The sequence below is a fragment of the Entelurus aequoreus genome, linkage group LG03 (genome assembly GCF_033978785.1).
Source record: "Entelurus aequoreus isolate RoL-2023_Sb linkage group LG03, RoL_Eaeq_v1.1, whole genome shotgun sequence".
NCBI lineage: Eukaryota > Metazoa > Chordata > Actinopteri > Syngnathiformes > Syngnathidae > Entelurus > Entelurus aequoreus.
The window spans coordinates 71,760,438-71,785,135 of record NC_084733.1 but is presented as its reverse complement, the minus strand read 5'-3'; the positions used below and the strand labels follow the sequence as shown (position 1 = coordinate 71,785,135).

Below are 24,698 nucleotides of genomic sequence, written 5' to 3'. Positions count from 1 at the left end.
ATGATTTTCACCTGCCTTGTACGCGCACCTGTTGCTCATCAGAGACTCTATTTAAGCCTGCCTTTTCCGGTCACTCGTCGTGGCTTCATTGTTTGCCTTTGCAACAGTTACGTTGGCATTCTGGTTTTTCAGCTCATGATTCCTGTGCTAAAGTTACCTTAGCTTCTAGTATTCCTGTGCTAAGAAAGTTTTTGCTTTAGCTTCTCGTGCCAACGGCACGCTTTCCTTTTGTTTCGTTCCTGTCTGTTGTAATGTGTATGATTTATGAGAAATAAATCATCTCCTATCTCCTAATCGCTTTCGTCCGGAGCCGTCAGTTTTGCGTCCCGGGAACGAACCGCAGCACGCTGCACCCCACCGTGACAAATGACTGAGCTACGTGACGTCATTTCTTGTGATGTCTCACGGGGCATTTCTTGTCGGATGAGATTCGTTCCCAGGGATTCGAATAAAGAACCAACTCTTTTTCTTTACTATAGTGGTCTCGATAACGGGTACCTGTTCTCAAAAAGGGATTCGAGTCCGAGGACTCGGTTCTTTTCTTATCAAACAACCGGGAAAACCGGGTTCGAGCATCATCCCTACACATGACAGTGCCTCTTTTACCGCAACTTTGAACCGGAAGCGTACCAGTTTTTGTATGTAAAATGCAGAGGATTATTAGACCGTTTACTGTACAAGCCAAAATACGAGCCCACATTTAAGGACTCTGGTCTGATTTGAACATAAAAACACTATATAAATAAGATTTCATTTTAAGAGCATGAAAAACAACACAATAATTGCAGTATCTCAATTTATGAGCTTAATTGGTTCTGTGATGGAGCTCTCAACTCAAAACACTTGTATCTCAAGTTATTATCTCCCATTGAAATTAATTGAAAAATCAATTTAAGCGGCGGTTGGCCACCCAAAATAGCACCGTTTTACAATGTCCCGCTACATCAGGGGTGTCCAAAGTTTTTTCTACTGAGGGCCACACAATGAAAATTGAAAGCATGCAGGCGCCATTTTGATACTTTTCATTTAATTTTGATTCCCGAGCGCGGCTACCGCTGCCGCTCACTGCTCCCCTCACATCCCAGTGCGTGGAACAAGGTGATGGGTCAAATACAGAGAGTAATTTCACCACACCTAGTGTGTGTGTGACTATCAGTGGTACTTTAACTTTAACTTTAAAACCATTAGGGCTCCACTCAATTTTGGTGAATGTTAAAGTTCCCGGGGACCCAGAAGGGTCTCAGTCATTAAAGTGTTAAAAATAAGTTATATAAAAATGTTTTTACTTTCAACATTTGCACGTCTATAGATCAACTACAGATCTATCAGTTGCCATAAAGTTTTTGTTTTGTTTTTGTTGTATGCCCTTTTTTTTTTATTCAAAGAAAACCCTGTTTTTTTATGGCAAAAACACAAAACATGCAATAGTTTCCCCAACACATTTTTCAAAATGGAATATTTGATGGGAAATAATTGGAGCCTTAAATAGGTAAATAATTCATAACAACATTGCTTTTGATTCTTTTTTTCAGTTAAAAAAACAAAAACACTAAAGGTCTCGGGGATCCAAAAGTGCCGCATTCATAAACGAGATAACAATATGTCCTGTAGTACGTATTATTTTTACTTTCCACGCTTAAATCTCTTGATTAACTTAGGAGAAATCTGTTGATTATAGGTTTTTATTATTTTACAGCCTTTTTTAAATAAATAAAAAAATGCCTGCATTGCAGCTTTGTCTTATCAGTGTCAGTATTGCAACTTTTTCTTTTTACATTGCACCTGTTTGCTCTTTAATTCCAATTTTAATGTTTTTTTTTTTTTGTATTAGTATTTTTTAAATGGGCCATGGGCGGTTAAAAAAAATAGCTGCAAGCCACAAATAGGCCCCGGGCCACACTTTGGACACCCCTGCTTGACATGTTTTATATAAGAAATATTATAAGAGAACAATGCAATAGAACATAGTTGTTAACCTTTTTGACCTTGGGGCCCAACCTTTTGACTATAGAGGGGCCCAGGGCCCACTCAAATATTAACACTGAATTACAGTGCATCTGGAAAATATGCACAGCGCTTAACATTTTCCCCTTTTGTTATGTTACAGGCAGCCTTATTCCAAAATGGAATAAATATATTTTTGTCCTTAAACATTCAACAGACAATACCCCATAATGACAATTTGATTTTTTGTTTTTTAAATGTATTAAAAATGGAAAAAATTAAGTTTACATGCACATGCACACATGCTCAATACTTTGTTGATGCACCTTTGGCAGCAATTACAGCCTTGAGTCTTTTTGAATACGATACCACAAGCTTGGCACACCTATCTTTGGGCAGTTTCGCCCATTCCTCTTTGCAGCACATCTCAAGCTCCATCAGGTTGAATCGGAAGCGTTGGTTTTCATCCAGGATGTCTCGTGCGTCTTAGTCTAGTCAGGGAGGTGACCAAGAACCCGATGGTCACTCTGTCAGAGCTACAGCGTTCCTCTGGAGAGAGGAGAACCTTCCAGAAGGACAACCATCTCTGCAGTAATCCACCAATCAGGGCTGTGAGTTACAGTGGCCAGACCGAAGCCATTTCTTAGTAAAAGGTTTGCCAAAATGAACGTGAAAGACTCTCAGACCATGAGAAACAAAATTATCTGGTCTGATGAGACTAAGATTGAATTCTTTGGCGTGAATGTCAGACATCATGTTTGGAGGAAACCAGGCACTGCTCATCACCAGACCAATACCATCCCTACATTGAATCATGGTGGTGGCAGCATCATGCTGTGGGGATGAAACTGGGACACTAGTCAGGACTAGTCAGGATTAGGGCAGCAACAAGTAATTGATTAAATCGATTATTGAGATAGTTGCCGATTAATTTAGTCATTGATTCGTTGGATCTATGCTATGGGCATGCGCAGAGTTTTTTATTTATTAATTTTTTTAAATTAAAACATTTTTTATTTTTTTTAATTATTTTTTTAATAAACCTTTATTTATAAACTGCAACATTTACAAACAGCTGAGAAACAATAATCAAAATATGTACGGTGCCAGTATGCTGGTTTTTTTTCAATAAAATACTGGAAAGGATAGAAATGTAGTTTGTCTCTTTTATCCGATTATTAATCGAAGTAATAATCGACAGATTAATCGATTTTCAAATTAATCGTTAGTTGCAGCCCTAGTCAGGATAGAGAGAAAGATGAATGCAGCAATGTTCAGAGACATCCTGAGTGAAAACCAACGCTTCCCATCTAACCTGATAGAACTTGAGAGGTGCTGCAAGGAGGAATGGGCCAAGAGGAAAGTTAAGTTAAAGTACCAAAGATTGTCACACACACACTGGGTGTGGTGAAATTTGTCCTCTGCATTTGACCATTTGACCCATCCCCTTGTTCCCATCCCCTAGGAGGTGAGGGAAGCAGCGGGCAGCACCAGTGGCCGCGCCCGGGAATAATTTTTGGTGATTTAACCCCCAATTCCAACCCTTGATGCTGAATGTCAAGCAGGGAGGTAATGGGTCCCATTTTTATGGTCTTTGGTATGACTCGGCCGGGGTTTGAACTCACAACCTACCGATCTCAGGGCGGACACTCTAACCACTAGGACACCTATTCAGTGGCCTGGATAGGTGTGGAAAGCGCGTAACATTGTATTCAAAAAGACTTGAGGCTGGAATTGCTGCCAAAGGTGTATCAAAATAGTATAATACTTAAGTACTTGTGATATATATATATATATATATATATATATATTGGTTTTAATACATTTGCTAATTTAAAAAAACTAAAATTTTTACATTGTCATTATGTTGCCTGTAGAATTTTGAGGACAAAAATTGATTTATTAATTTTTGGAGTAAGGCAGTAGCATAAAATATTGTGGAAAAACTAAAGCGCTGTGAGTACTTTCCAGATGCACTGTAGTTTGAGTGTATGCAGTTGGCTTTTTATCATTCTCATGCTAGTGTAAAAAAAAGTTTACGACTTTATAATACAACTAAAGTAGAACTTGTCCTTTGGTGACATGTGATGTACTCAACGTGCATTCACAATGTGGCACGTTTGTGTTTTCATAAATGTAAAAGAAAGTTGAAGTATCATACCTAAAAGAAAAGATAACATGGTGAAGTAGAGTTGTGCAATATATACAATATAAATTATATTAATTTGACCGATGAAAGTTTTTAACATTATCATTATGTCGTGACAATGCATGTTGATGACACTTTCTAGCTGTGTCTGCAAATTTGACAGCTACAATCAAACAAATGCGTCCTCAAAGCAACGTAGTATTCTTACTTGTGGCTAACATCCCTCCACAGTGCAAAGCCACTTTTTTCAAATCAGCAATCCTCACCTCCATAGCGGCAAATAAATCTCGTTTTTTTACATGTATCATCACTGGAGGACAAGGATTAGCTCAACACGCTACACTACACACCAAAGGACAGGGCTATTCAACTACATAATAAAGAGTGACGCAGTTTCAAGAGCCAAAGGTCTCAGAAGCCGGACATCAAATTGTGGATGTTTCTTTAGAAAGTGCCTCTGCAGGTTATATTCCTTTGAGACTTAGTTTACTTATTTACAAACTAAACACATCCGCTTTCAGACTGCACTGTCAATAAATTCATTTTTATGCCCTCGCTACTCGTTTCCAGCATGTGCAGCTAGACAGATAGTTAACAGCATGAAGAAACAGAAGCTAAGTTTTGTTGATGATTGATGTTCCTTCTTTTGAATTTTTTTTCTTCCTCAGTTTAATTTCTCTATACATCTCCCTTTATTTAGGTTTGTAAGACTGAACATATAAACATTACAAAAGTGTAATGTCCATTGTGTATTTTACATAAATAAAATAGAAGGTTTAGTATGAATACACACCGCAAACATTGCACACATGTGGTTTAACACAATTAAACCTAAGGTGTAGGTTTATCGCCCTCCGCTGGTCAAATTCAGCGCTACATGTATCTAACCAGTTTCGATAGGCAGCGGTCAATCAAATGATCAGTCAAAAACAACACGACCACGAATACAAAAGACATCACAAAGTCAGTCATTTCAATACATTTATATTTTGTTGTCCAGTCGCAGTTAAAGTTCTATTTTTGCAATGTATTTCTCTTTTTTCAGGGTCGATAGGGCTATCTTCTTCTACTCACCCACTGCTGCTTCATTGTGACTAGGGTTGTCTCGATATCAATATTTTGGTACCGGTACCTAAATGTATTTCGATACCTTTCTAAATAAAGGGCACCACAAAAAAAGGCATTATTGGCTTTATTTTACCACAAAATCTTACAGTCCATTAAACATATGTTTCACTCAAAGAACAATTTTGTCCTTGAATAAAATAGTGAACATACTAGACAACTTGTCTTTTATTAGTAAGTAAACAAACAAAGGCTCCTAATTTGTCTGCTGGCATATGTAGTTACATATTGTGTCATTTGTCATTCTATTATTTTGTCAAAATTATAAAGGACACGCTGTAGAAAATGCATTATTTCGTCCATTCTCCCTTTTCTGTCTACACACTGTCTGCTTGTAAGTACTCCGTGATTGTGCGCTGCCAAACATGCTCCTCTGCTTGTAAAACCAGCGATGTCACGACGTGACAACTGCGCGCCGTCATGCCCGTTAATTTTTTAGAGGCGGTATAGTACCTTTTTTGATTCATTAGTATCGCGGTACTAGCAAAGTACCGCGATTTTATATCACGCTTTTCTATTATTAGATACTCAAAGCGCTCACAGAGAAGTAGGAACCCATCATTCATTCACACCTGGTGGTGGTAAGCTACATTTGTAGCCACAGCTGCTCTGGGGTAGACTGATGGAAGCGAGGCTGCCAGTTTGCGCCTATGGCCCCTCCGACCACCACCTATCACTCATTCATCATTCATTCACCAGTGTGAGCGGCACCGGGGGCAAGGGTGAAGTGTCCTGCCCAAGGACACAACGGCAGCAATTTGTATGTCAAGAGGCGGGGAGTGAACCTGCGACCCTCAGGTTTCTGGCACGGCCGCTCTACCCACTACGCCATACCGCCCCAAATCCCACCAGTCCTACCAGGCACCTGTTACGTAAATTTCAACGGTGCCATGTTTTGGTACCTGGGCTTAGCGGTTGCTAACGCACTTTGGCACTTGGGGAATCACTCCAGCAGCACTGAGAGCAAACTCAGCCAAACTACCTCTAGGTAATGTTGCAATGCTCAATGCCAGCAAAGAAATTGACTCAAAAAACACTCCAATGTAAGTTAAGTAAGGCTCCACTTTTGACTTTGCTATTGACATGCTACTGATTAGCATTAGCAATTTCACTTGGTAATTTCAACATGATCAAATTTGTTAACTAAAAGTAAAACTAAGATGCACGTTACAATTAAACAGCTGGTGCGTAAAAACTTAGTACATAACTTACTCTATTAACACTATTTAGGGCGCAACAGGCCGCAAAGACGTCTAACGTCTAACGTTTTGGACTTGCAACTGCAATTGGAACTTGCAAATGAGACTCCAAAATGTTATGATGAAACAGGGGTTAACAGCTGATTGTTATGATAACTGGTTAGTTATAATCAGCTCATTTTTAAATGTTGCAATTAAAAATGTAATAAAAAAAAATAAAAAAAACAATGAATTTTTATTAACACTCAAAAGTACTGAAAATTGGTACCGTTGAGTACCAGTAACAATTTCTGGTGCCTGGGAATCGATACCGGTACTCAACGGTAACAATTTCACCATTATCAAATTTGATTCCTGATTCGATTCCCAGGTACCAGGAATTGTTAACGTATCGGCTCAAATGTGAACAGTACCCATCCCAACCAAAAGTGTCACGTGGGAATTTTTCTGAAATATATACACTACCGTTCAAAAGTTTGGGGTCACATTGAAATGTCCTTATTTTTGAAGGAAAAGCACTGTACTTTTCAATGAAGATAACTTTAAACTAGTCTTAACTTTAAAGAAATACACTCTATACATTGCTAATGTGGTAAATGACTATTCTAGCTGCAAATGTCTGGTTTTTGGTGCAATATCTACATAGGTGTATAGAGGCCCATTTCCAGAAACTATCACTCCAGTGTTCTAATGGTACAATGTGTTTGCTCATTGGCTCAGAAGGCTAATTGATGATTAGAAAACCCTTGTGCAATCATGTTCACACATCTGAAAACAGTTTAGCTCGTTACAGAAGCTACAAAACTGACCTTCCTTTGAGCAGATTGAGTTTCTGGAGCATCACATTTGTGGGGTCAATTAAACGCTCAAAATGGCCAGAAAAAGAGAACTTTCATCTGAAACTCGACTGTCTATTCTTGTTCTTAGAAATGAAGGCTATTCCACAAAATTGTTTGGGTGACCCCAAACTTTTGAACGGTAGTGTACATTGATATTTCAATTATGACCGCAGTACTTAAAATCTCAGCACAGTCTAAGTTGTTGATGTTATTAGTTTATTCTAAAAATACATTTGTTATGTTGAATCACTGCCGATATGCTATTAGCATAAATGCTAGGGGCTATTTTCAATGTATTTGCTGTTATAATCCTCTGCTAAAATTTACAGCTTCGGAGCCTTTTTAGATAAAGATTTCAAAAATGAAGTTGCCTTATGTTGGCCAAGACACAATTTGAGGAGTTCAGTATGTGTATTATCACATTTAATGTTTAAAAAAAAAAAATCAGACACATACGTTTCTTTTGAGAAAGTGTTTAGTGGGGATGGGTCAAACGACACAGAAGCATAGCCTTGATACATTTAGCGTGCCTCGGTACTCCATGTGTGGGTCACTTTCAGGAAAAAAAACATGTGACCGATACAGCTGCTGTGCCATTAAATGCCAAACTGCGTTGATCAGGAAGTGCTTCTTTTGGCTCACGAGTGACAGGTCGTACTAAATGAAGTTGGTGTAGTCATGTTTGACACCGGTTTTCATTGCCATCGTCGATGTTTTGCAACTAAGAAGAAGGAAAAGTGTGGGATCATGTTGAGCTCATTCCACCAAATAAGCTCAATATTCTTCTTTTCCTGTTAACTTTTTGGCTCATGGACTAAAGTTGTGCATTACATATTCCTTTCTGCACAGCTGTTCTTTAAAAAAAAAGATTATATTTATTCACTTATTATTCATTACTATTTATTTTATTTGCCGATCAAATATAGTCACTTTTTCAATCCAACAGGTGGCGCCATTATGAAACAGCAGCACAGTGTCAGTGTAGTGTCAATACAGTCATTTGCATACATTGGCATTTAGTATTTCTTTACTGGCGCTTTGAAATGATAAACAAACCAGCAGCCCTTTTGTTTAATGTAAATGTCAATAATGAAGGACAAAAAGATCCTCCTTTTTGAGTTTAGGGAAAGAAACTTTGCTTTTAAAATCCCCCAAAACGAATGACCAAATTACCCCGGCAGATTGTCGTAAACGATGCCTCTGCGAGTGTCAACTTAATCCTAGTCAACATTTTCAATTGAGGGGGGAGGGGGGTGCTTAACTTTGGCTTAAATTCTTTATCCGTCACTTTAAAACAAGCACTTCAGTCACATGATACTGGAAAGTGAAACCACTTCAGAGCACAAGATGACCTGAATGGCTGACACAGAAACTTGAATGATGTTATTTAATACATGCTTAATACATATTTTAAAGTTATTTTATGTTATAGTCAACCTATAATAATTTTTGCAAAAAACAAAAACAAATACTTTATTTTGTCATTTTCTGATGAGAATCAGCATCTTCTGCAGTGGACATTTCATTTTGGTCTATTTAATTTTTTTCGACATTTTGGAAAGAAATAGCTCTCTTATGAAAAACATTAATGTCCACTGCAGAGGACGCTGGTTCTTACACGCCTTGGTGTCAATATTTGGTAGATCTAATGACATTCAATTCAAGAGCTTTATCTAATACAGTGGAACCTCGATTTATGAACGTAATTGGTTTTTGAACATGAATAATTGGTTGTAGCCTCAACAAAAGTACCTAATGTTGTGTGTGTATATATGTGTATATATATATATATATATATATATATATACAGGGCCGGCCCGTGGCATAGGCCGTATAGGCAAATGCTAAGGGCGCCGTCCATCAGTGGGCGCCACGCCAGTGCCACAAATGTTGGAGAGAAAAAAAAAAAAGAAAAAAAAAGTTGGTACTATTATTTCTAAATACAAAAAATAATCCCACGTTAATTAAAATGCAAAGTAAAGCCTATTTAATAGAAATATTATTTGTTACAACATTACGCCCCCCCCCCCCCCCCCCCCCCCCCCGCTTGGTGCGCCCCCTCCCTTCTCTCCCTTCAACACAAGATGTCAAAACGGCCAAAACTGTCAGGTGCCCAGGGAAGAAAAAATAGAAAAGAAGAGGAGGAGAAACGAGAAAAAGACAGAGGTAGCAGGTAGGTAACGTTAGCCTACATGAAATTATTTGTCTGTTACAGAATGTGATAGTAACCTGGCTTTTTTAGCATTAAGCTAATGTTACATGATTCAGCAATTGCTAATCAATAAATAGCTAGTTCTGTTTCAACGTCGGGTTAATATTGTGGAGGGGGCTAAATTGTTATGGAAAATAATAATGTAACGTTAGGTAATTACAGTACTCCCACCTTACATTCCTCAGGGACATTTGTATTAGATCTTTTAAGCAGGTGTTTTTTGTTTACATTGTTATTGCCTTCTGGTTAGCTAATGTTTGCCCTGCAGGTAATAGTCACTTTTCCACCCCTTTATATATTAGGTATAGTTGTAAGCCTAGTTGTTAAAGTGCACATCATTAATGTTAATTAAGCAATATCACATGAGAGGGAATGCTGTTTTTTAATTTGAGCACTGCTGTGATTCGGTTAAAGATAATCATAACATAACATTCTCATATAATATGTTGATTTGCTTTCTTTAAGTAAAAAAAAAGGTCAAAGACAAAGCTATTCGGTTTCTTGTGAGTATATACACTTCACTGCCGATGTGGGGGGGCGCCACCTAAAATCTTGCCTAGGGCGCCAGGTTGGTTAGGGCCAGGCCTGTATATATATATATATATATATATATATATATATATATATATATATATATATATATATATATATATATATATATATATATATACACACAAACCCCGTTTTCCATATGAGTTGGGAAATTGTGTTAGATGTAAATATAAACGGAATACAATGATTTGCAAATCCTTTTCAACCCATATTCAGTTGAATGCACTACAAAGACAAGATATTTGATGTTTAAACTCATAAACTTTTTTTTTTTTTGCAAATAATAATTAACTTAGAATTTCATGGCTGCAACACGTGCCAAAGTAGTTGGGATAGGGCATGTTCACCACTGTGTTACATGGCCTTTCCTTTTAACAATACTCAGTAAACATTTGGGAACTGAGGAGACACATTTGTTAAGCTTCTCAGGTGGAATTCTTTCCCATTCTTGCTTGATGTACAGCTTAAGTTGTTCAACAGTCCGGGGGTCTCAGTTGTGGTATTTTAGGCTTCATAATGCGCCACACATTTTCAATGGGAGACAGGTCTGGACTACAGGCAGGCCAGTCTAGTACCCGCACTCTTTTACTATGACGCCACGTTGATGTAACACGTGGCTTGGCATTGTCTTGCTGAAATAAGCAGGGGCGTCCATGGTAACGTTGCTTGGATGGCAACATATGTCGCTCCAAAACCTGTATGTACCTTTCAGCATTAATGGCGACTTTACAGATGTGTAAGTTACCCATGTCTTGGGCACTAATACACCCCCATACCATCACACATGCTGGCTTTTCAACTTTGCGCCTAAAACAATCCGGATGGTTCTTTTCCTCTTTGGTCCGGAGGACACGACGTCCACAGTTTCCAAAAACAATTTGAAATGTGGACTCGTCAGACCACAGAACACTTTTCCACTTTGTATCAGTCCATCTTAAATGAGCTCAGGCCCAGCGAAGCCGACGGCGTTTCTGGGTGTTGTTGATAAACGGTTTTTGCCTTGCATAGGATAGTTTTAACTTGCACTTACAGATGTAGTGACCAACTGTAGTTACTGACAGTGGGTTTCTGAAGTGTTCCTGAGCCCATGTGGTGATATCCTTTACACACTGATGTCGCTTGTTGATGCAGTACAGCCTGAGGGATCGAAGGTCACGGGCTTAGCTGCTTACGTGCAGTGATTTCTCCAGATTCTCTGAACCCTTTGATGATATTATGGACCGTAGATGGTGAAATCCCTTATTGCCTTGCAATAGCTGGTTGAGAAAGGTTTTTCTTAAACTGTTCAACAATTTGCTCACGCATTTGTTGACAAAGTGGTGACCCTCGCCCCATCCTTGTTTGTGAATGACTGAGCATTTCATGGAATCTACTTTTATACCCAATCATGGCACCCACCTGTTCCCAATTTGCCTGTTCACCTGTGGGATGTTCCAAATAAGTGTTTGATGAGCATTCCTCAACTTTATCAGTATTTGTTGCCACCTTTCCCAACTTCTTTGTTACGTGTTGCTGGCATCAAATTCTAAAGTTAATGATTATTTGCAAAAAAAAAAAAGTTTATCGGTTGGACATCAAATATGTTGTCTTTGTAGCATATTCAACTGAATATGGGTTGAAAATGATTTGAAAATCATTGTATTCTGTTTATATTTACATCTAACACAATTTCCCAACTCATATGGAAACGGGGTTTGTATATATATATATATATATATATATATATATATATATATATATATATATATATATATATATATATATATATATATATATATATATATATATATATATATATATATATATATATACATTTTTAAAATACGATGCCACAAGCTTGGTACACCGGCAAGCTTAGCAAGTTTCGCCCATTTTTCTTTGCCCATTCCTATTTGCAACACCTCTCAAGCTCCATCATGTTGGATGGGAAGCGTTAGTTTTTATCCAGGTTGTCTCTGTACAAGGTGGGGCTTTGTAGCTGTCCCCAGTAGACTCCATGAAGGTATCAGGGCCATAAACGTGTCCTATCTCTAGACAAAAAACAGACCAGTGTAGTGAAGACAAAGCATTACACACATTAGACTCAAACTGTGGTTTTTGACAAGATATTACTAAGTGGAACCTCGATTTACAAACCCCTCTATTGACGAAGTTTTCGGTTTACAAACTTTTTTGCCGCAACATATGTGCTTCAGTGTGCAAACCATGTGTCTGTGTACGAACGCTTCATTCATCCATCGTGTGTCTCTTTGGCAGCCACTTAGGGCTTGCATGCATTAAAGAGATTGAGGGAGTCGGCTTCCCGCTGCAGCAATAGGTTTTTTTAGTCACAGGACTTTTGAACGGAAGTAAACAAAGTGGTGGGCCAACAAACCAATACGGCCACTGTGCAGCAAGAAGCTCGCAAACTCTGATTAAGCAAGGGACTTAGCTCTTACCACTAAAAGCAGATACGAACAAACAATGCAATGGAATCTATCCTTATACGTACCAAAAAAAGATTGGTTGAGTGATCTCAAGGATTATCTGTCGGTCGCATTCCCAGACATGTTGAACTGTTCGGACGTCATTCTTTACGACAAAACAGATGGAAACCTGGAAATGCATGGAGGCCTACAACTTACTTGTGTGTGGTTGGATCGATAAAATCAAGACTCCTCTGGATAAAACATGCATCTTTTTTGCTCGGGGAAGGTTGCATTTCATGATTTAACTTCGCGCCTACAGCCATGTTTGTTGCTTTGTTCTTGTTGTACGCGCCGTTTACGAGTAGCGTGTTTTTCCCCGTCTTAATCAAACTGTAACTACAGATGTCAACATTGTGTATGTGCTGAAAGCTTCATTTATGATTGTTGTCTTTAATAAAAACTTAGCTTTTTTAGGTTTTGCTCACATTTGCTTTATTTTATCTAGTTGGTGAAACACTCGTAGCAAACATGTGTTTAAGAAATACAAATAATATCAAGATAGTACTCAAATGGGAAATAATAAACGTTAAAAGTATATCAGAAAACCTTTAACGAAGTGATCACTGCAAACTCATGCAATCTTTGACTCTGCTTCCTTGGACTGAAATGTGAGCTGCTTTTCTCGTCGTCTTTCTCGTCGTAGCTTTGAGTTTTAAGGAATCCGAAACAAGATCAAATACAAATAATATTAGGATAATACTTAAATGGGAAATACTAAACGTTAAAAGTAGAGATGTCCGATAATGGCTTTTTTGCCGATATTCGATATTCCGATATTGTCCAACTCTTAATTACAGATTTCGATATCAACCGATACCGATATGTACAGTCGTGAAATTAACACATTATTATGCCTAATTTTGTTGTGATGCTCCGCTGGATGCATTAAACAATGTAACAAGGTTTACCAAAATAAGAGAACAACTTCAACTCAAGTTATGGAAAAAAGTGCCAACATGGCACTGCCATATTTATTATTGAAGTCACAAAGTGCATTCTTTTTTTTAACATGCCTCAAAACAGCAGCTTGGAATTTGTGACATGCTCTCCCTGAGATAATCCTGATACCCACTACAACTATGGGAAATACTATACTTTGACTTTCACAAAGTGCATTCTTTTTTATTTTTTTTTAAACATGCCTCAAAACAACAGCAACAAAAACAATGAAGGCACACAGCTTCAGTCCAGAGTATACTAGAGTAATAAAGTACACAATAACATAGTCCTCCTTTAGTGCAAGACTACCTGGTATACTGTAAAACAGGAAATTATAAACTGGGCTCAATCTGCCCTGCTCTAACGTATTCGTATTAGTAACAAAAATGTGCTGCAAGCTAGTGGTGAGTGCTTGAAGTGGCCTACCAGTCAGTCAGAGCTTCTGAAATGCTGCGTTGAGACAGGGCAGCTCCGCTCACTGCAAGCTGCAAAGGGTGCGCCATGCAGGGCAGACTATCCACACCAAACTCCACCGTAGCTTTTGCCATATTGCGTGGGCTTTCGCCTTGGGGTAGTTTTTGTTGTATTTTTTTTTTTTTTCTCGGCGGAGTCTTTAAGCGACATCTGTGTGGTACTACTTTTTTTCGCTGTTTGCTTTTCATCCATCTTCCGCTTGTATTCATCGTGTATCTCCTTATGATTCTTGAAGAGGTGGGAGATCAAATTGCTCGTATTAAAGGAAGACGTCTTGGTTCCTCCTCGCATAACCAACTTTTTGCAGTCATTGCAAATTGCCAGTGTTTTATCCGTCAGACACACTTTAAAATAATCCCAAACCATAGGCATGCTGTCATTAGTCACCGAGCGAGCTCGCTTGTTAGCCACGGCTACAGCACCGGCAACAACACACTCTTGTTGTTGTTATGCTCCGCTCGCGGCGGTTTGATGAGGTCATCAAGCGTCGCCAGTAAACCTTTCATGCTGCAGTCGTCAACTCCTGTGTTGTGTGTGGGAGAGGGGAGAGGGGAGGGGCTGCTGACTGGGAGATGCAACTGCTCTGTACTTCTCCCTACATCCGTGTTTTACCGGATATGTACAGCAGCGTTTTAAAAAGTCATTAATTTTACTTTTTGAAACCGATACAGATAATTTCCGATATTACATTTTAAAGCATTTATCGGCAGGCCGATATTATCGGACATCTCCAGTTAAAAGTATATCGAACAAACCTTTAACGAAGGGATCGCTGCAAACTTGGACCTGAATGATATGTTCGAGAGCCACTTTTCTCATCGTCTTTCGTAAAATGATAAATGATAAATGATAAATGGGTTATACTTGTATGGCGCTTTTCTACCTTCAAGGTACTCAAAGCGCTTTGACACTATTTCCACATTCACCCATTCACACACACATTCACACACTGATGGCGGGAGCTGCCATGCAAGGCGCTAACCAGCAGCCATCAGGAGCAAGGGTGAAGTGTCTTGCCCAAGGACACAACGGACGTGACTAGGATGGTAGAAGGTGGGGATACCCATAATTTCCGATATTACATTTTAAAGCATTTATCGTCCGATAAGTTCGGCAGGCCGATATTATCGGACATCTCCAGTTAAAAGTATATCAAACAAACCTTTAACGAAGGGATCGCTGCAAACTTGGACTGGAATGATATGTTCGAGAGCCACTTTTCTCATCGTCTTTCGTAAAATTTTGCACTCTTTCATCCTTCCTGATTACCTCGCGAGGAACTCTGAAGAAACGTATATCTTTTTCGAGATTTAAACAAATTCCAACAGCCTAAAACAACGCAAGCATAGGGCATTTTTCTTCTAGAAAGGCAAAATGCCGCCCAGAGCGTTATGACAACAGACGCTTGCTGGCCCACCACTTCCAGCCTCGCATAGTTAATGAGCCGGACGCCACGTCAGGTGACTACAACCTGTTGTGACAAGAGATACCTTTTTTCACAGTAGGAGGAGGAAACCTTCTCCTTTCAGCGTGTCTGTCCAGCGCACACTCAAGGCTGGAATATACTCTCGCGTCACGTAGATTGCGTCCTCTCTGCGTCCTCTCTGCAGGCGTCTTGTTTGATTGTTTGATAGAGGGTGGCGCCATACGTGTAATTCTCCTCCATTACACAGAGGGGCAGTGTTTTGGAAGAGAGCTGTCCTAGACTAGATATTTACATTCTTGTCAAGAGTGATGACAACTACATAATCAACATTTTTGTCTACACTGGAACAAATCGTTCTGAATCATCAGTTTACTTTTAATGGACGTTTTACTTATAAACCAGAAGAAAATGCGTATGTGAAGATGGACTGTGCAATCTGAACGATTTGCAGCAGAGGACGTTATTATTATTTGCAACACTATATGTTACTGACGTCACATCCGGCTCACGTCGCGCCCATTACATATGCGTGGTGGTCAAGCTAGCTCTGTACGCAATGGGTAATAGGCGCCATTCAGCCTTTCTCGAAGAAAAAATGCCCCGTGCTTGTGGTTTTTTCGGCTGTACGAATCGTTCGATTCGCGAAAAGGATAAACGTGTTTTCAGAGTTCCTCAAGAGGTAATTAAAAAGAGTGGAAGAGTGCAAGACTTTACGAAACGACGAGAAAAGCAGCTCACACTCCAGTCCAAGGGAGCACAGTCAAAGATTGCATGAGTTTGCAGTGATCACTTTGTTACAACATTTGTTTGTTTGATATACTTTTAACGTTCATTGTTTCGCATTTAAGTATTATCTTGATATGATTTATATTTCTTAAAGAGTTCAGCTTTTACCAAAGGCAGCAATGACGTCACGTCGTGACATTGCTGGTTTTACGAGCAGAGGAGCATGTTCGGCAGCGCACAATCATAGAGTACTTACAAGCAGACACAGTGTGTAGACAGAAAAGGGAGAATGGACGCATTTTGGCTTAAAAACTAACGATAAAGGTGAAGTTATAACACTGAAACGCCCTCAGGAAGAGGTGCTTTAAGACATGGCTAGCTAGCTAGTACCAAACATCTATTCGCAGTCGGCGGTGTTTTAGCTACTTCTTAATCACAAATCCTGGCCTCCATGGCGGCAAATAAAGTGATTTTTTTACAAGTATCATCCCTGCAGGACGAGGAATAGCTAAACATGCTTCACTACACACCGTAGGAGGATACAGTAGCTCACCGGCGACACCGCTAACAAAAGCTAGCGCGCCTCTATGTAAACAAATGCCATGTGTGGATCTACACCTGACATCCACTGTAATGATATCATGTACAAGAGCGTATCTAGTCGATACTACTATGATTACATCGATATTTTTCATTGTCACAAAATCTTTTTTTCCTTTAAAAAAAATGTATATTATGTTTATAAACTCAGTAAATACGTCGCTGGACACATGAGGACTTTGAATATGACCAATGTATGATCCTGTAACTACTTGCTTTTGGATCGATACCTAAATTTGTGGTATCATCCAAAACTAATGTACAGTATCCCAACAACAGAAGGATAAGTGATTATTGCATTTTAACAGAAGTGTAGATAGAACATGTTGAACATGAAAATAACAGTCAATTTACAAGTGGATTAAGAATACAATTACAGCTTGTCCTTTATAATTTTGACAAAATTATAGAATGATAAATGACACAATGTGTTACTGCATACGTCATCAGACAAATTAGGAGCCTTTGTTTGTTTACTTACTACTAAAAGACAAGTTTTCTAGTATGTTCAGTATTTTATTTAAGGACAAAATTGTTCTTTGATTGCAATGAGAAACATATGTTTAATGTACCTTAAGATTTTTTGGTAAAATAAAGCCAATAATGCAATTTTTTTGTGGTCTCCTTTATTAAGAAAAGTATCGAAAGGTATTGAAAAGTGTCAAAATACATTTTTGTACCGACACCGGTACTAAAATATTGGTATCGGGACCACCCTACACTGTATTCATTTTGCCATGAGATTAGCAAATAGAGGGGTTCGTAAATCGAAGTTCCCTTGTATTGTGCCCTAACAAAGACAACACTCCTGTTTGTCCTCCAGAGGGATGAAACGAAAAAGAACATATGTCCGTCATCACAGCAATGAGTGAGTCGTCTTCCGTTCACTCTGCAAAGCTTGTGTCCTTGGCCCACTCGCTCTCCGGACTTGGCCTCGACGCCGCCAATGGAGGCCCCCCAGCTATCAGCCTGCCTAACAATGACGCGCCTCCTCCTCCGGTACTGACCCATCTGTCCATGTCTTCATCTTATGTCCTACAGCCTTTCTCACGCGTCCTCTCCTGTAACATATCTCCCACTTTGTAGGAGTCCGGCATCGACCTCGGGCCGGGGCTTTTCTTCGCCGACGGCAAGAGAAAGGTGGATTACGTTCTGTGCTACAAATACAAAAAAAGGCAAGCATCCAAGGGCCGCCTTTCTATCGCGTCCAACGGTAGCATCTCATTACCCATACCGGGTTTATGGGAAGCGGACCCGGAGTCGGGGGACGCTGGAGGAGCTCCTTCAGGAGATGTGGAGGAGTCAAAGCTCACCGAGGAGGAGAAAGCTGTGATGAGGGAGGAGTTTGAGGCCGGCCTGCTGGACGCTGGACTGCAGCTAGAACGTGATAAAGAGGTACGTACTGCAACCACCCTGCTCTCTAGGACGCTTTACTTTTCTTTCGACAAGACCTTTATGGGTCACGCTTAAGTGAAGCGAATGTAAATCCTGTCACTGGACTGCTGCCAAACAGATCAAGGATGAGTCAGAGTCTGAAGTTGAGGGCACTCAATTGTGTCCCTGCAAGAAGCAATGGATTTACAACACAGTTTTGCCGTAAATAATGTTTGAGAGCTCATCACGGGCCAGATCGTTTTTTCAGAAGGGCCACAAAAGTAAATTAAAAGCAACAATTAATCGTTTAATTCAATTAAAGAACATCTTTTATTCATACTCTGTTGCTTAGGTTATTCATTTAAAAAGTGTAATCAATAAAAAAAAAAAGATAAAATCCAAACCGCATCGAGTGCTAGTAACTTTAAAGGCCTACTGAAACCCACTACTACCAACCAGGCAGTCTGATAGTTTATATATCAATGATGAAATCTTAACATTGCAACACATGCCAATACGGCCGGGTTAACTTATAAAGTGCAATTTCCCGCTAAACTTCCGGTTGAAAACGTTTATGTATGATGACGTATGCGCGTGACGTCAATCGTTGAAACGGAAGTATTCGGACCCCATTGAATCCAATACAAAAAGCTCTGTTTTCATCTCAAAATTCCACAGTATTCTGGACATCTGTGTTGGTGAATCTTTTGCAATTTGTTTAATGAACAATGAAGACTGCAAAGAAGAAAGTTGTAGGTGGGATCGGTGTATTAGCGGTGGACTACAGCAACACAACCAGGAGGACTTTGAGATGGATAGCAGACGCGCTAGCCGCCGACCTCACTTTGACTTCCTCCGTCTCCGGGCCGCCGACCGCATCTATGATCGGGTGAAGTCCTTCGTCCGCTCCGTCGATCGCTGGAACGCAGGTGAGCACGGGTGTTGATGAGCAGATGAGGGCTGGCGTAGTTGGATAGCTAATGTTTTAAGCATAGCTCTGTGAGGTCCCGTTGCTAAGTTAGCTTCAATGGCGTCGTTAGCAACAGCATTGTTAACCTTCGCCAGGCTGGAAATTATTAACCGTGTAGTTACATGTCCATGGTTTAATAGTATTGTTGATTTTATGTCTATCTTTCCAGTCAGGAGTTTATTTCTTTTGTTTCTATCTGCATTTAAGCCCGATGCTATCACGTTAGCTCCGTAGCTAAAGAGCTTCGCCGATGTATTGTCGTGGAGATAAAAGTCACAGTGAATGTCCATTTCGCGTTTTCGACTCTCATTTTCAAGAGGATATAGTATCCGAGGTGGTTTAAAATACAAATCCGTGATCCACAATAGAAAAAGAAGAAAGTGTGGAATCCAATGAACCCTTGTACCTAAGTTACGGTCAGAGCGAAAAAAGATACATCCTGCACTGCACTCTAGTCCTTCACTCTCACGTTCCTCATCCACGAATCTTTCATCCTCGCTCAAATTAATGGGGTAATCGTCGCTTTCTCGGTCCGAGTCGCTCTCGCTGCATTGTAAACAATGGGGAAATGTGAGGAGCCTTTCAACCTGTGACGTCACGCCACTTCCGGTACAGGCAAGGCTTTTTTTTATCAGCGACCAAAAGTTGCGAACTTTATCGTCGATGTTCTCTACTAAATCCTTTCAGCAAAAATATGGTAATATCGAGAAATGATCAAGTATGACACATAGAATGGATCTGCTATCCCCGTTTAAATTTAAAAAATTCATTTTAGTAGGCCTTTAAATACGCAGACATAGTTTCTGCAAGGCCGCTGAATGAGAGCGGTGGTGTGCGGGTACTGTGATCTATGTGGCGGAGAGTTTATAACAATAACCTCTTAAAATGAATATGCAAAAATAAGAAATATGTAATAAATGCTTAATTAAGTATAACAAAAAGTCCAAAGTGTGAAAATGTGAACAGAGAAACCTCAGAAGAAATGTTTTTTGCTGGTTAACTGCCAGGATGTTTCTTGGTCTTTGGCATACACATTTAATTTGGTCTGTTATTTGTATTTAAGTATGGAAATAAGTTGGTGTTATGCAGCAATTATTATTTAAATGTGATTGGACCAAATTATTATTTCAAAGTAGCAAATCTTTTTATATTTTATTTATTTTAGTTATACAGTCCTGTACTTCAGTTCCTACCTGTAGTTTACACGCATTCGAATATAGGGAATGAAAAGAAAAGATAAGCGTGAAAAAGGACTATGATCCCAAAAACTGCCATACTGTAGATGTGACTTTTCCTGATTTATCTACAATTTCTTCCATCTCTGCAGCACTCATTTTTAAATTGTCTTCTCACTCCGTGCAGAGAATCAACAGTAAAATAGCGCAACCAAACGTGATTGTTGATACTGGTAAGCGATTGGCTGCTTAGCCAATCGCTTACTGACCACTTCCTGTTTTGCTCGGTGTGGTGAAATTACTCTCTGCGTTCCACCCCCTTGGAGGTGAGGGGAGCAGTGAGCAGCAGCGGTGGCCGCGCTCGGGAATCGTTTTGGTGATTTAACCCCCAACTCCAACCCTTGATGCTGAGTGCTAAGCAGGGAGGTAATAGGTCCCATTTTTATAGTCTTTGGTATGACTCAGCCGGGGTTTGAACTCACGATGTACCGATCTCAGGGCGGACAATCTAACCACTAGGCCACTGAGCAGGTTTATGTGTATGGATGAAACAGTTGAAAATCTCACAGTACAATATTACCACGGTATTAAGGCCACAGTGCGATATTATTGCGGTATATGTCCCAAAAAAAAGTTTGGTAAAAATGGCATAGTGTGTAAAATGAAGTGACAGGAATGTTTAGGAATGTTCTAATCATGTTTTTTTTTACTATATTTCAAGTGCAAATAACTGCGCAGGAACATCCACTGTTTCAAGCAAATATTTGAAAGAATAACTTACAGTTGTTGTTTTTAAAATAAAAATGTAAACATTCAGTGTAACAAGTGTAAAACAATAATACAGTTTAGTTTCTTTCAACTTTTACATTGTGGGAAGCAATGTCCTCTACTGTGGTCAGTTTTTTATACCAGGCTGGAAAATGTTGTTTCTCAGACAAGTAAACTTTTAAGAATGCAAATACCTCACAAACTGATGTTTGGCTTCGCTGGGTTCAAATATATTTTCTGTGTTACGGTTTAAAAGTAGGCGACGTGTCCAGGAATATTTTCAAATCGAGAGAAACAAGCGGTAGAAAAGTGACGGATGGATTGAGGATGTACCAAGCCGCTTTTTACTTTACTCGTATTTCCCGTGTTGAACATTTTTTGGTGATTTCCCGCTGTGCGGTGCGATGTGACCGCCTGGCTCTGTGTCGCCTTGGGAACGCTCAAAACAAAAGTGGCGCGCTTTGCTTTGCAGAACGCAGACTTTCTTACCTCTGCTAAAGAGGTTATGTTTTCGCCAAGGTTTGTTTGTCAGTTTGTTAGCAACATAACTTGTCTATCTGTGTTGGCCCTGAGATGAGGTGGCGACTTGTCCAGGGTGTACCCCGCCTTCCACTCGAGTGCATCTGGGATAGACTCCAGCACCCCTCGCGACCCTTAAAAGGACACGCGGTAATAAATGGATGGATGGAATTTCGTTTTGTTTTTTTTGTGTTAGAAAAATGCGTGTGTTTAAAAATTCATTGTTTTAAAATCAGTGAAAAGAATTTCAGTGTAAAACAAAATGTGGTGTATAAAAAATTAAGTGCGGAAAAATTCAGTGTCGAAAAATTTGCTGCTTCAAAAAGCAAGACTCACTTCTGGTAAATTAAGACTGAAGCAATCGATCGTGTCTCAGAACCAGCCAATGAGGTGTCAAATTTGAAGTCACGTGACACGGGTCTTACAAAACAGCATTAAAAAGGCAGTTAACTGGGCTACCTGGACATAACACAGCATAATAAACATTTCAATGCGGCCCGCTGGATATTTTCAAACTATAGAAATTATTAAAATGTTTAGAATCTGCACTTTTGAGTGACATACGAAGCTCTGCTTCATGCAGACCGGGCACGAACAGAGTGGGCGGGGTATATTTACAGGGCAAAAAGCCTGATAGCAAAAGTCAGACCGAGTCAGATTTCTACAGCAAAGTTCTGCAGAACAGTGATATTATATCAAATATGTGGATGTTTTTTTACTCTTTGCATTTATGTTTTGCCATGTTTGTTGCATCTTTGTTGCTCTTGCTCTATTGTAAAAGATGAAGGAGGTGGTCTGGGAAAGAGAGGAGCAACGTTCATACATTCTCAATAATCAGTGTTGTATTGTTAATATTGTAAATCCCACATTCTGTATTTTCATGTACATTCTGAGTGTCTTATTCAGTAAAAAACTAAACAGACCATCTCAAAAAATGTAATAAACTTTAGTTCTTTATACTGAATTATGACAGTCAGAATGTACATGGATATACAGAATGTGGGATTTACAATACACACACAATCAGGAAGTCCTACTGGGAAAAATGTGAGGATGCCGCATGTCGGCTGTTGTCGTGATCCCAAGAAGCAGAAAAGGCAGGCATCGCGCAGGCAGAAGGTTGTTTCATTGGGAACCAGGCAGAACAAAATAACAAAGGTCTTGCTGTAACTCAGAAAACACACTTTGACATATACTAATTAATGAACAAGCACTAAAGGAGAGAACAAGGTGGCACTAAAGCAGTCCTTCTCAAGGAAGTGATTCCAAACACAGGAAAACAACGGACATTCCAAACTGTCATGTGGGATCATGGCAAACACACCGTTTTGTGAGTCTGTAGCTTTAATGCTAATGAGCTGTGTTTGCCCACACTTAATCTACTTTTTACATATCCTCATAGATAACAGTGGACGTTTGTGTTTTGCATTACAGTTTTTTATTGGGTTTTTTTTCTCTGACACAAGTATTGGACTAAAACAAATGTCCACTGCATAGAACGCTGGTTCTTAGGAGGATATAAACCACGATTATCAAAGTCTGGCCCACCAGCCTGTAAGAATTAACACAGGTTCTGCCTGCAAGTCAGTTTAATCAAATAAAAACCCCTATAGACCTTCTCCATCAACAAAATCTCATAAACTTCTTACATAACACTGGAGGCCATGGTAGTATTAATAGGACGCCTCGCACTAACCGTTCTATGGGTGTCACTTTATCACCAAAAGTAGCAATGATTTATTGTACACAACTGACAACCTTTAGCTATTAAACCCTGTCTGAACAAAATAACCCATTGAACATGCACAATAAGACAGTCAAAAGTTGTAACGACAACAAGGCATGCTGGGAAACGTTAATTTATCAGACACATGCTCAGACTCCTGGAAATGTTCCCCTGTTTACCAACATCCTGACTCAAGTTACAAATCTACCGTTTTCTGCTGTTTTTGAGTGCATATAAAATCTTGTAAATTTTGACATTAAGATGTCAACACAAACTTTAACAACACTTACCATTACACTCACATGTTATTGATAGTTGGCGGAGGGTTTTATTTTAAGATGTTTAGCGAAGCCTACTTTTTTTTTTTCTTCCCATCTATATAACAAAGCTGCCCTCTGTGAAATAATGGTCACAAACACGGGACCGGTTCAACTAGCTTAGGGTGATTAATAATGACAATTTTTATCCGGTTTAGGTGACACGAAATATGAAGAAAGGGGGCTTGGTGGGTGAAGCATAACGTTGTTCTTTGACAGTAAACTAGTTGAGCAGAAGTGAAATTTCAACTAATTTGCTTGTTGGATTTATTTTTTTAAATTAACAATCAACTGACTGTAATACTTAAAATATTTTTTTAGTCATTTTGGGCAAAACCTGTCATTGTTTAAATCAGGGGTGTCCAAACTACGGCACGCGGGCGAAGTGCGGCCCGCTGACGTTGTCATATTGGCCCGCGAGTCGTCATGATTTTAATAAGGAATCTTGCCCGGAGGGAGATTGCATTTATTTCAAAAGTCTGACTCTTTGGATGCTGCTATAATGTCGCCATCTAGTGGACAATGTGAGTTTTTCAGGTCAATGTCCTTTAATTATGCTCTGAATGTGGCAATGTGCAGCATTTACTTATATGACCCAATGCAAACAACCTTCCCTAATCATGGTGATTATAATACAAAATTAATAAAGAAAAATCCAACCAATACAAAATGTCAACAGACATGGTCACTGAATTTGTATAAAAGATGTCCATTCACCATAACAAATTCAAAATTACACCAATTTAAATCCATTACAAAGCATCATGGGAAAAATGCAAAACACTTATCCATGTTTGGCACATTTTAGCTGCTTGATATTTCTGATTGATTACAAAACCTTAGGGAGGTCGTCACGGAAGTAAACAAGGTAGATGTCAAACTTTCACATACTCTTTATATCCAATTATATATATATATATATATATATATATATATATATATATATACTGTATAAGACCCCGAGAGGGACAAGCGATAGAAAATGGATGGATGTATATATATCAGGGGTCACCAACCTTTTTGAAACCAAGGGCCACTTCTTGGGTACTGATTAATGCGAAGGGCTACCAGTTAGATACACACTTAAATAAATTGCCAGAAGTAGCCAATTTGCTCAATTTACCTTTAACTCTGTTATTATTAATAATTAATGATATTTATCTTTGTGGAAACACTGATCATCTTAATGATTTCTC

At 39.2% G+C, this 24,698-nt stretch overlaps 1 protein-coding gene across 2 annotated transcripts in view; it reads left to right on the top strand.

Annotated features, from left to right (window-relative positions):
- The window catches only part of ano2a (anoctamin 2a), an 80,602-nt gene that overhangs the window by 3,636 nt on the left and 52,268 nt on the right, over positions 1-24,698 (top strand). For both annotated transcript variants that reach the window (XM_062042595.1, XM_062042594.1), the window contains exons 2-3: positions 17,477-17,652; positions 17,740-18,048. In XM_062042595.1, the coding sequence (XP_061898579.1) occupies positions 17,500-17,652; positions 17,740-18,048 (462 nt within the window). In that variant the 5' untranslated portion in view covers positions 17,477-17,499. The remainder of the gene's footprint in view (positions 1-17,476; positions 17,653-17,739; positions 18,049-24,698) is intronic.